General features: G+C 41.6%; 1 protein-coding gene across 2 annotated transcripts in view; it reads left to right on the top strand.

Moving 5' to 3' along the window:
* The window catches only part of pde8a (phosphodiesterase 8A), a 43,550-nt gene that overhangs the window by 17,822 nt on the left and 12,671 nt on the right, over positions 1–13,057 (top strand). For both annotated transcript variants that reach the window (XM_046392158.1, XM_046392168.1), the window contains exons 2-11: positions 4,368–4,424; positions 7,209–7,399; positions 8,256–8,312; positions 8,512–8,566; positions 8,856–8,944; positions 9,094–9,172; positions 9,577–9,717; positions 10,416–10,504; positions 10,671–10,722; positions 10,825–10,867. In XM_046392158.1, coding sequence (XP_046248114.1) covers positions 4,368–4,424; positions 7,209–7,399; positions 8,256–8,312; positions 8,512–8,566; positions 8,856–8,944; positions 9,094–9,172; positions 9,577–9,717; positions 10,416–10,504; positions 10,671–10,722; positions 10,825–10,867 — 853 coding nt within the window. The remainder of the gene's footprint in view (positions 1–4,367; positions 4,425–7,208; positions 7,400–8,255; positions 8,313–8,511; positions 8,567–8,855; positions 8,945–9,093; positions 9,173–9,576; positions 9,718–10,415; positions 10,505–10,670; positions 10,723–10,824; positions 10,868–13,057) is intronic.

Raw genomic sequence — 13,057 nt, 5'->3', positions numbered from 1 at the left:
ATCAGACCTAATGAAGAACATTGATTCATCTCCATTTGATTCACACTTTTAGACAGGGACACATATACACGTACGCAAACCACGCATGACACCCCAGCACTAGTTTTGAGACCAACACTTCAGACTCCTTGTATGGAAGAACTGCTGATCCCATCTAATGTTGCTGCAGCATTGTCGGCTCTGCATATAATAATCTACTTAACCACATGCGGAGAAGTTTTATGGATGCACAAAGTGACATTGGGGAGATGAGGAAGAAGTGATATCAGAGAGTTGGAAGGAGAGAGAGAGAGAGCATTATAAACAGGAGAGAGCTGGGTCAAATCAAAGATATCTGGAGATTGTTAGCAAGTGGGGCAGCCATGCTCGTTTGCCTAAGAAGCACGAGCAGGGCAGGCATCCCAAGATTCCCTGCATCCTGGTTCCAGCTATGGGGTGGAGGAAGCTGTTTACTCTTTCTATCTCTCACTGCTGACGTCGGCGCACCGAACAATGTCATCCAATTTCCTGTTTTTCACTTTAGTGGAAAGCCACTCTACCAGTGTGTATGGTGTAGTGTGTGTGTGTATGTGTGTGTCTATGAGTGTGAGACAGAAAAGCTGGTGGTCTGAAGGAGAGGAGGAGGAGGAGGAGGAGGAGGAGGAGGAGATCTATATGGCCGGATACACTGGGAGCAGGATATAGGGTCAGAGGCAACTCTGCTATGTAAATACATTAGGTGTATTGAATGAGAGTAGCAGGAGACTGCAGACTGTCCTGAACGCAGCTTGAAATGGCTGGAGACATCTAGCAGCTCTGGTGTGGTTGGACTGGTCCAAACAAGAAGGAAAGGTCTGATTTAACATGAAATAAGACTGTTTGAAGCTGTCAACCTGGAAACTGTCACCTCACTGTGAGAGGTTGGCTTTTGGGGTTGCTTTATGAAGTCACGCTCAAGTTTTGATATTGAATTCCTGGATTTGGGGGCTCCTTAAAGGGCCCAAAGTCTTCAGAGGGCAAATGTTGGTTTTTTTTTTGGATGCGGACAGACAGACGGGAAACAAGGGAGCGAGAGACATGCAACAAAGATCACTGTAGGGCTGGGCCATATGATGGTATACACTGTGCAATGGAAATGTGTCCACCAGCGCAGATTTGGCAATACCATTTTCATCACGGGGGCAACTGAAACTCAGATCTTTAAGATAGAGTTTCCACATTGTTATTTGGAAATACTCAGATTGGATTTTTAAATCCAGAAATCACCAGCCTGTCTGTATGGGTTGCTGTAGTAATCTCACACACGTTATTTACTGTGTACACGTGGCACAGCTTTCCAAAGTGGATGAATGAGAAATGGAGATCGTCTTTCCCACCGGACAGACCCGCAGTCAGGTTATTTCAGCATCCAGTCTCAATTTTATATCACACTATGAGAAATTTATTCAAAACCACACACAGAAAAGTCAAAGTAACAGCTTCCACTGCTGACAGAAATGTCAGTAATTCACTTTGATGGTAACATGATTAAACCCATGTCATCTTTATACTCTATGATTCCACTGAAAGTCATTAAACAGTGATGTTGATTTGTCGCCCAGCTTAACTCGAATATTATGAGTCAAGGCAAACTACAAGGACCAGAATGCATTGTTTTCATCTCGGACGTTTACTGTACGGCACAACTGCATCTGCACAATGCCCTGCTGCTCAGCAAACTTGTCATCTGATTAACAGCGCGTGTGCACAGAGAGATCCTAGTGTACAACACAGCAGCATAAAGCAACAGGGGCGGGCCACGGATTACGTAGGCATACTCACCCGTGTCCGTACTCCTCGCCGGCCTGGCCTACATGCTCACTCACTTCCCCTGCTTTGTTTGTCTCTGGTTGAGTGCCAGCATGATGTTTGCGGGATGCAAATGCTTGGCTGAGTGATTCATTGCAGCGTGTGCGTGTGTGCACTGTACAAGAGGAGTATGTTGCCCGAAGAGGCTGGCTGTGTGAGTGTGTGAGTGTGTGTGTGTGTGTGTGTGTGTGTGTGTGTGTGTGTGTGTGTGTGTGTGTTTGTGTATGGCAGGCTGGCAATTCGAGTTACACAACCTCAGCTGCAGTTACATTGGTTGTGTTAGTGTCAGTTAGAGAGGGAAGTCTGGATGGAGATGGAGTGCTGCATGCTGCTCTTGCTAGGCCCTCAGTTAGCGAGCGGCTATGGAACCAAAATCTGTACACGAAAGACCCTGACCTCAACAAGTTCCCAAACAAATGGCATCACAGTGGGAACATGACTTCTGTGTGGGGTATATTTTCATGCAGGCCACATTCTGTAACATTAACCCAGCAGCAGTCTAAAGAAGAGAGAACGTTTTGTTTCACCTCCACAGGAAAATGAATGGGCGGTTTGAATTTCTAATCAAAATTAATTAAGATGAGGGCTGAGTTATTTGCTTTGACACACAAGGTCAGAGTAATTGAAATCACATCTGACAACAGGAAAACTGGGTCTCGTTTGGTCAGACCCTCTTGGAAAAGCATGAGTTTGTGGCATTTCCATATGTTAGTCCCTATTAGCACACACACACACATACACACACAGAGGAACGTACACACTGACACATGTATACTGTCTCTCCAGCGCACATGAGCCAATCATGCGACCGGGTCCTCGTGTCTGTGAAAGATCAGATGATCACAGAGCATCAGCTTGTATCCACCCTGATGCCTTACTCCTTGTTTGTGGATAACTACAACAAACGGCCCAGTGTCGCGATGACGTCAATTTGGCTACAACCGAGGGCTAATCAGCTTTTTTTTTTTTTTCCCCCACTTTGCCGTTTCATGGAGCTTTCAAAAGGCTTACAATTTAGCAAGAAGTGATTTACTGCTGCCCGGCGTGCTCTAAAATTCCTCTCTGTATTCCTCCTTACATGTGTAGATTGTTTACGGAGACGAGGAATTCTAGAGGGATGGCGGTCCGCAAGGGGCCTCGTTGCTATGGTTACTAACCCCTGAGCTGGGTTCCATTTAGCAGGAAGGAAGCTAAATTATTTGCAGACAGAAAAGAGTAAGTTCATGTAGGAAAAAGTGCAATGAGTTGAATCATCTCTTTATTATTTATTTATTTATTATTAACGTTATTAACATTTTCACAAATCAACCTTAGAGTTGAATTTGAAACCATGAGAACATATAGCCAGCATTTGTTGCTGCTGATTCAGTCCGTTCATGGTGTACAGATCATTTACTGTACTTCAGTCAAATAACATTACAACAGTGTAAAAATAGTCCAAATCTTACTGAAGTGAAAGTAGCAAATGGAGAGATTATATTATTGGATAATAATCATGGAGGCATTCATTTGTAAGCAAAATTTTACTGTTGTGAAAGGGCAAAGGGCAGGTATTTTATGTACCGTGTAAAAGTCCCAGTCTCTGTGACATTTTTGGCCTGTGTGACATAATTGGGTCCTAAAACGATGTGATGTAAGAAGTATTTAGTATTCAGATGCTTGAATTAAGTAAAACTAGCAAAAGCCTTAAAGCAAAAGTACTTGCAGACAAATGGTCTTTTTGAGTGTTATTATGCTGTAACTGCTGATTTTTACTACTGATTAAATAATGTATGAGAAGCATACATTATTTAATGTATAAGAAGCATTTTACTTTTATACTTGGTTGATGTGGAACTAATATCAGTAATTTTATTTTTGGTAGTTTATAACAGCATCTTGTGAGATGATCATCTTGTTTTGCGTGTAAAATATTAACCTGTGGTAAATACTATCCAGTATGTAAAGGTATCATACAGTAAAAAATGTGCAATATATATACTGTAGTGTAATGTGCATAGTGTGAGTGAAGTAGAAGTATAAAGTAGCAGAAAACTTACTCAAGTTGAGTAAGACCTCAGCTGTAAAACATGAATGTTAAGAATACTTACTTTTCCCAAGTCCTCCCAAAATAAGTCTGTTTGGCTTTCTGTTTGTGGTGTTTCATTACAGCTTGTTCTTAAGAGGTCTCTCTGCAGTCCAACTGGCCCTGAACATAACTAACACACAAGTAAACACCATGTAGGAAAACATATTGTACATTTCTGTGTCTGTATATTGATACATGTCTTCATGAATGGTCATTTCATTATTTTGTCACCTTAATCATAAGCGCAAGAGTTACCACTCTAACACTTTTCTTCTTATTGGGTTTTAATAAGGTCAGAGGAAAGGAAAAAGGATAATTGTGGTTGATAATGTTGTTTTTATGAGCTCTGTGGAGCCCCAAATAAAGCAAATGTCTGCAAAATGAGAGGGTTAAAATCTGAAAAACTGAAACTGAAAATATCACGTCTTGGAAATGATTTCATTCTAACTCTTGTGTTCTTGTTATCTTTCAGACCACATTAACAGAGGTGCAATTTGGACCAATGAAGTTAATCAAAGACCCACTTCAGGTATCGTAAAAACAATGCCAAACATCTGAATGTTTGATGCTCGTGTGCTTGAACGCATTAAGGCTTTGGCACTCTGAAACAACAGAATTGCTCCAGTGAAATGTTTCTGTCCATGTCACTTAGGAGCTTTTAGCTGAGCCGTCCAACTAAACCTGGTGTGACTGTCAATATTTGGCAGCATTTTTCCGGGGTTAGTATTTCAAAACGTCACCAACATTTGTTTGCAGTTAGAACTAATCTCAAATTTCTGAAAGATACCACACATCGCTAAGAGATTAAATTTAAGAAAAAAAAAAAAAGAGTCCCCATTCAAACGTTCCTCAATGAAGAAGAGGACGAAGAAGAAAAAGCTGTTAATGGACGTATTGTGTGCAATGCAGCCTTGGGTTGTCAAGGCAACAAGGCCAAACATTTATGACCAAGAACATACCATAATGAACAATGCACGTTATGGAAGAACTGCACAGAGAATCCATGGACCAGTTTCATCCCTACAAACAGGACATTCTCCGAAGTTCAATGGTTCATTTATACAGTTTGGTACTGGGCTTGTTCCTTTGGCTTGCGTTGCTGCTGTTGTGTGAAAACTTCAAAAAAGTCTTATTTTTCATTTCATTCATTTGTCACTCAAAGACGGTAAACATTTCAGCTCCCCAGATGTGAGGGTTTACTGTTTTTCTTTGTCATATACTGTAGTTAAATGTGCACTTTGGGTTTTGGGCTGTTGATATGAGTAAAACAAGATCTTTGAAGACATTTATTTCACAGACAAAACAATCAATTGAGAAAATAATTGCTAGTTGCAGCCCTAGAGCGTAGCTCCCTCAAGCGAAATGCACATTTCTAATTAAAATAAAACCTCAGCAACTGCTAAACTTAGTACGGCAACAATGACATGCAGTCAAAGAGAAGCAACACGTTAGATGTCCTGTAATTTAATGCCGTGCATGATTGCAAAGACTCGGCTTTATTGTCCGATGCGCTCCAGTGTGACCACAGTAGGAAAACGGGGTAGAGAGATATCCCCTTCCTGTTTTTGTCACTCACAGCTGATCCTGTCATGCCCTCCTCCTCGCCACTCCTCCTCTTTTCTCACAGCTCACAGGATCTGGCCGGGCCCTCTCTGTTTTCAACAGTGTTTTCTAGACAGAGATATCGAACCCTGCCAAAATGCTCACTGCCCCCTTCGAACAGTTTTTTTTTTTCTTTTGCCCTCTCTTGCTGTCTTTGTGTCTCTGCCTTTTTCCATGTGTTTCTTTGGAACATAAACATTGTATCCTCACATCAAAAACATTTTTGCTTGAATGTACTTTGAGAGTTTTTTTTTTTTTTTTGTCTGTTGCGACTGGGTGTGTTGTCACTAAGCAAAGCGTATCTGTCTAGCCTGGGAACAGGCATGTGAAAAGACCTTATCTCAGACTATATCACCCCATTCCTCCACCTCTGCAGGAATGTTGACTTTTCTACCAACATCCCAATGTGGAATTCTGATCTAATTCCCTGTGCGCGTTGAACATAGCTGCAGGACTCAGTGGTGATGTATTTATGACCCGGACACTCATTGCCGCCTGTAGAGAGAATGTTCATATGTGTAGTATGGTTTGCATTAGCAACACCCCTCTCAGGTGTCCCAGCTCGCTGCTCGAGGAGCTGTATTTCGGTGCTTAAATAAAGCCAATCATCACAATGAATCAAAAGGACAACTGTCAAAACAAGCAGTTCACTACCCTCCTCATTGTGCGGAGGACAGTAGATCTAGATTTCTCAACAAAGTCAGGTCTCTGTGTCCTAGCTCAGTTTTACAGGTGTGATGCAAACTTGATGCAAACTGCAGAACAAACTTTCCCTTCTTTACATTCATACTACTCCCTGCCAACAGTTGGAGATGACGTCTGTTTGAGAGAGTGACTCATGAATCTACTCTTAGTGCAGCACTGCTCTTGGAGGCGGGCCTAAATCTCTGGTCCAGTATTTACGCAAGTAAGGGGTTATATGAAAGTATGCTGGCAGAGAGAGAGAGCATGCTCTCAATGGCTGGTTTGATGGTAGCAGCACTTTCTGCCACAGCCTTGGCAGGTCTGTGGGAGGGGCCGCAGCCAGTCAAGGCCACCTCAGCTAATTGTGTCATAGATCATGGCAGCGGACAATAAAATCTCTGACGCACTGGAGTACAGGCTGAGCCTAATCAATCGGGGCCTGTCCAATGGGGGCCTGAGGTCACAGTCAAGCCCACACTGCAGGCTGATTACGATGACAAGCGCAAATGGACATGAATGCACCACTGATGACTTGACAGCTCAGAGCTGCTGTATACTGAGGCATCAAAAACCACATTTCACTGTAGCCCTCCCTCTTTGGTTTTTTCGCTGAGATAATTCTATGGTGCAGGGGAGTGAGGCATCCGATCACAGCTACTGATCAGTCCGCCCCGTAGCTCCTTAATGTTTTACTATAGTTAAAATTTCTTCCCCTTTTCAATACTGTAGCTTCAATATAATTGTGACATACCCTGGTGATACATTTAGTATTTCTGTCTAGTTTCATTACCACTGATTAATTTTCTGAGTGTATGATATATATAATCTTGAGCTAATATGTTAATTAACTAATTATTATTTTTTTAGATAATCAGTTTAACAACAACAGATATGACAATTTGATGGTTTTCTGTTTTTACATCAGTGTAAATTGAATATCTTTTACATTCCAAGATATTGGACTGTTGTTTAGACAAAACAAGCAATGAGAAGATGTCACATGTCTCATCTCTCTCTCTTTTCGCAGGTACTTTTAGTTTTTGCCAAAGAGGACAGTCAGAGTAATGGCTTCTGCTGGGCATCTGAGAAGGCCAACTTCAGGTGCAGCATGGCACGAACACCAGAGTCAGCTCTTGAATGCTTCTTGGAGAAGCATCATGACCTTGTCATCATTGACCACAGACATTCCAGACACTTTGACGCTGAAGCACTATGCCGGTAGGCCAGTTCTCTTATCATCAGTGTACTTTAACTTTTATGTTGTATTTCTAGAATGATGCAGTGGTTCTCAACTGTTTTTGTGTGGCCTGCCACCAGAGTCCTGTCAGATTAACTCAAGTAGTCCTCTACTGCCACATGTCAAGTTCCAAATGTTTACATTTGAACTGATTTTAAGCCTTATGCTAGTTAAGACTATTATGTATGAAAATTGATGATGATAGTGGACATTTTAGTCCACTTTTAGAATTGGGCATTGTGCATTTTAGAATTTTGTCAGCCATCTAAGGCCAATGACGTGAGGCCAGGTCAGATGATCTTGACTGGACAAATTAAAGCCCTCCTTTTCATGTCTTAGAGTAAATTTTGTAGCACATGTGATTGTGACTCTGTGTGGGAGTAAATGGCCAACTCGCTTTGGGCTCACTAGCTTACATCGCATGCTACCAAGTGGAGTGAAGTCCATGAGAAATGAGCGGTGTCTGCCCATACCACCCTCTATCTTTAGCCTCTGCCCAAACCAAAAACACATTTACAAACATTCATTTGCCCTGCCCAGCGTGTATGTTAACCCTATTCATTTTGGCCAATCCATATGTTCAGTGTACACGCACAGGCTCCGATGGGGAACTAAAGAGCCTTTATGACCGCTGGCTGGGGAAAACCACAGGCGGATGAGTGGCCCTGTACACTGCATTCTTTAAGAGGCCTAGGCCTTCTCGCAGAGCTCCACCACTGGGCTCTGCCTGCTAGGGAGAATCGGAGCGTGAAAAACTGAAAAATAAATTGATTTGATGCCATGGGCTTTTCCACCAGCCTGCTCACTGGCTAAAAGGCTCCCTCTGTTTACATTCAGGTCAATTAGAGCGGTCAACTCCTCAGAAAACACTGTGATAGTCGCCGTTGTGAAAAGGTACGTACAAGTCGCTACTCCCCATTTTACTTTCTGGCCTTTCTTGTCCTTACTGTCTTTTAAGTAGCTAATGATTAGGAATATTGTCTGAATTGAAATGCCTGACCCAGCAGGGCTCTGTAGGCCTGCAGCCTGTCATTTGAAGCAAACCTCTGATCTACGCTTATGCTTGGGTGTTAACTTGTGTTCTCTTTTTAAGGCCAGACAGAGAGGAGGCCTCTGTGATGCCCCTGATCAACGCCGGCTTTAATAGGGTGAGTGATGATGTGTGTGAATGCGTATATGTGGCTTCTGCTGCTTGTATTTGTATTATTCTTTTCATGCGTTTTTATATCCCTACTGTCAACACTCACTGTGAGGCAGGAATACAGATCGTAAATCCTTTGTGTTTGCTCAGGAGACATGGAGTTCCCTGTACATGAGCCATCTTTACTTATGACAGTAGTGGCATTAAAACGTATTCTGTAATGGGTACGTTGATATGAAAATATGATTTTAGTTGTCCCTGATCTGTGGTGCTTCATGTAATCCTCTGACCCTCAGAGATATGTAGAGAATGCCAATATGATGGCCTGCTATAATGAGCTGCTACAGTTGGAGCATGGAGAGGTGCGTGCGCAGTTCAAACTGAGGTGAGTCATGTACCATACAGTATCGGAGTTAAACTTTAGATGAGTTATGTTATTGTTGAGGATAAATATATATAAATAGATGCTGGTCACTCTGTTTGCTGCACATGCTAACAATGATTCTGTTACTGCTGTCTTTCTGTTTGCACAAGGGCTGGAAATGCTATTTTCACAGCTCTAGAACAAAGCCAAGAGGCCATAGAGATCACTTCTGAAGATCAAGTAATTCAGGTGGGTTTCTAATCAACTTAAACACTTCTAGTTGCTTTATTGTGATGAACGATTTGTCTCTCTCCCTCTCTCCCTCTCCCTCTTTCTCTTTCTGTTTCTCTGCTGTTTTAGTGCCTGTTCATGTCTTGTGATCCCAGATCTCAGTTGTGATAGTCGCAGTCTCGGCCCTGCTGAACGGCTCTTTTTGTTAACACCAAAAGCACTGTAGCTTGTGTTATCATATTACGTTTTCACATGAAATCAAAGCAATGGATATGTCTGCTTCTCCGAAAAGCCCATTGTTTCAGTTAGCAAGGTTCATATGTTGTTAGAGGTCATCACGCTAACTGTCTGTGTGGATTTTACAAACAGTAGATGATCAACTCGGAAAAAGCTTGAACGTTGTTGTTACCTCTCCTTCACAGTACGTGAACCCTGCCTATGAGTCCATTATGGGCTACCAGCAAGGCGAGCTAATAGGGAAGGAAATAATAGAAGTGCCTAAAAGTGAGAAGAATAAGCCTGATCTCCTTGAAACAATAAATTCCTGCATACGGAAAGGAAAGGTAATATGCATTTATTAAACCATCTCATCATCTACACTGTTCATTTCAGGCCAAACACAACAATCAGTGTGGTTTACTTAATGAGGACACTGATCTCACCAGGAAATAAACCTTCCTGTGGGTGTTGATACCCTTAACAGAGTTTTGATATTTAATATAGTATGTATGTTGTCGCAGCAGATTATTGCATCACAGTTAGATCACTCTTAATAAATGTTGCAGATGTCTGCTCCTGCCTTTGCCTTTGTGCATGCACGCTTGCACATGCATCCATGTGTGCTGTAAATCTGCACCACTGGCCATCCAGCCGTTCTATTTCATGTGCATCAGAACGGTGGTTGATGACTGTGCTGTAATCTTACTACACAGAGACCGAAGGTCAGTCCCAGACAGGCTAACAGCAGGGAGAACCTTTTTAAGCTGCCACAGCAGCCTGTAGGTGGGGGGGACATGAAACAAGGGCATCGGACTCCAGGAGCGCTCCCCCCAGCCCATTAAAGCAACTTGTGGCTCTCTGAAATACCCACCCCCCCTCACCACCTAACCTGCTCCACAAACACCAAGCTGCACCCAGCCCACACCCACTTTCAGTACATCATCAAATCTTGTTTCCATCAGTATTTATGATGGATGGTTACTAAATGTGTTCTGTATGTGTGTGTGTGTCTCTCTCTCGGTTCTTGTTTGTCATGTTAAAGGAATGGCAGGGGATTTATTATGCCAAAAAGAAGAATGGAGACAGCATTCAGCAAAATGTGAAGATCACACCTGTAATTGGACAGGGAGGGTGAGTGACAGCATCTTGAGGCCTGGCCCATTTAGTCTTGCTAAATGTAAATTACATTTCCAGTAAGTGAATGGTTATACTGGTGAATATAGGAATGAATAATGATTGTATCCCTTTATATTCCTTTATCTCTCTTGGTGTATTAATTGATCTTTGTCGCTCACAGAAAAATCAGACACTATGTGTCTATCAACTGGCCTTTAAATGATAATAATAAGGTGAGATGTGTTTCCAGTTTTGCCAATTGTTAATGAATGAAAGGAGCTTTCTGGCCTGCATGTACCGATGTGCTGTTCTCCTCTGCTCCTCTGTCCATGCAGAGTGATAAAACCAGTGAAAGAGTGCAGGCAGAGTCTCAGACAGGTAAGATCCATCCTGAAATTCTCTCCGCTCCCTAAAAATGTCTACTGTGGGTGCAAGACTGCTCAGTCTCAAATTTAGAAGGGATTTTATTTTCTCAACCACTCTAAAGACTGTGAAGTCTTGCAGATTAGAGTAGTTGAGCTTCTCTCTGCTGGGCTGCTGTCAGCATTAGTGATGGAAGCTCTTTTCGTGTCGCTTGTGATCTGTCACAAGGTTCGAGGATCTGAGGGCCAGCATTGTGTTTGTCATTAGGAAGCACAGCATTCAAATCCAGTGTCACACAGATGATACTGATTATTTACAAACACCAAATATTTGTTAGAGATAGATAAGCGATATTTACAGTTGCAATTGCAGATATTTCACTGTTTAAGAATTTAAGATTTGCAAACTCAAAAACTTTGGAGACAAGGCATTGCACCATACCAGAAAATCATTGTTTTCTTTAATCGTGACACATATTTTTAAACATACACCAACAGTTTCCAGTCCTGCTTTATCTGGCCGAGAAATACCTCGAAATGAATTCTGTCTTTTGTTGACCTTGAAAAAGTTATCCACGTTTTTATTTCCCTGAAACTGGACTATTGTTCCTCTCTGTATAGTGGTATCAGCTGTAAAGCCTATTCACAGCTACAAGTGATTTCAAAACACCCCTGACAGGCAAACAAAACAGGGATCATATCTCTCCATGTGTTGGTGTCGTTTCACCAGCTCACTGAAAAGAAGTGACTTTCAAATCTTACTGTTTGTTTAAGAAGCTTTTGCATGATCATACAGCACAGTATATTTCACAGTAACTCTTACAAAACTCTCTCATGCCCCCCTTGGTCTTCGCATTGGGTCTAAAGGTCGGCTGTACTTCTAATGCTGTGTAACAGCCCACCCAAAAGTGTTCAGTGAACATAGTCAGTGCTATTTTTTTTTCTTTTATTAATAAAGGGTTTATTTTTATACTCTCTGGCATTTCAAAGTGTTTTGTTTTTTTTTAGAGACTGTGTCCTCTTGGAATCCAACTCCTCCTCCTCCTCCTCCTCCTCCTTGTAGGTTTCTTGTAGGCCCAACTGAGCAGTAGTTCTCAAATGCGTTTGCTTTGTATTTTTCCACAAACACCGTTAACCTAATTAAACTTATCTCTTCCCACATTTTTGCTGGATTGACCCCAACCTTGCTACACTGCATCTTCAGACTGTCCTCGATATAGCATTGTTAAACATCAAATTTTCTCATATAAAAATATATTACCAACATCCCAATGACGAAGTACACAGATTCTCAGAATTTTGTCTTGGCACCTGAATTTTTGGCACCAGTTTGAAATCTGCCTCTACATGCAGCCCTGGTGACTGTCTTAGTCATGCTGTGAAATCATCGTCGGTTTCTCACTTGGCAGGTAGCTCAACATCATGACTTGGTGTCTAAGGTTGTAGAGTCTCAGGCATTGTGCTGTGTGAATTAGAGATATAATTTCAAAGTTTACTGATCATTTTGATCCAGGCAGTTCTGCTGATGGACCCGCAAGTATTTCTCATTTGTTTTCCTCCTTGTCCTTCTCCTTCTTTTTTCCTCCTCAAAATTCTTGGTCCTGACAGCAGCTATAAAAATGTGTTTTGTTTTTTAACTTAGTTTCTCTTATACCTCTGTGGCTTTTTATGACCTCATACCCATCAGGCCCTGATTACCTTAAAAACCCTTTTAGATCAAATCACAGACACACAGTTAGTTGTTTTGGGACATGTAATCTAACATATAAATTAAATCAGAAGCTTGAAACAAAGGTGCACATTTATAGAGGACAAATTGATTTAAGAAAAATATATTAATTAATATCTTTCCATTATAAAAAAATGGTCAACAATAAAACTGAGGGGATCCTACCCACAAGTACTGTCTGTGTAGTCTGACATATTTTATTCCTAGTGTCTCTTTCGCCTGTTATTCCCAACTTTGAACAATTATTAAAATTTTCCTGGATTAAAACCTCAAAACACAAAACTTCTGAGAAAGCACAGCATGAATCAGTAGTAATAAAAAAACGAGACTGCTAAATTCAGTTTGGACTGATTAAGGCATCTCATATGCTTGCCAAGGATATTACAGTGGGGGCCAAAGTCAGCCTTGTCACTAAACTTGAGCTGTGTGTGTGTTTGTTTGTGTGTGTCTGTGTGTTAATGTAAGGTGTTTTCTTCT

The sequence above is a fragment of the Scatophagus argus genome, chromosome 1, assembly GCF_020382885.2.
Source record: "Scatophagus argus isolate fScaArg1 chromosome 1, fScaArg1.pri, whole genome shotgun sequence".
Lineage (NCBI taxonomy): Eukaryota > Metazoa > Chordata > Actinopteri > Scatophagidae > Scatophagus > Scatophagus argus.
The sequence above is the reverse complement of the archived record's forward strand: the minus strand, read 5'-3'. Positions and strand labels throughout refer to the sequence as shown.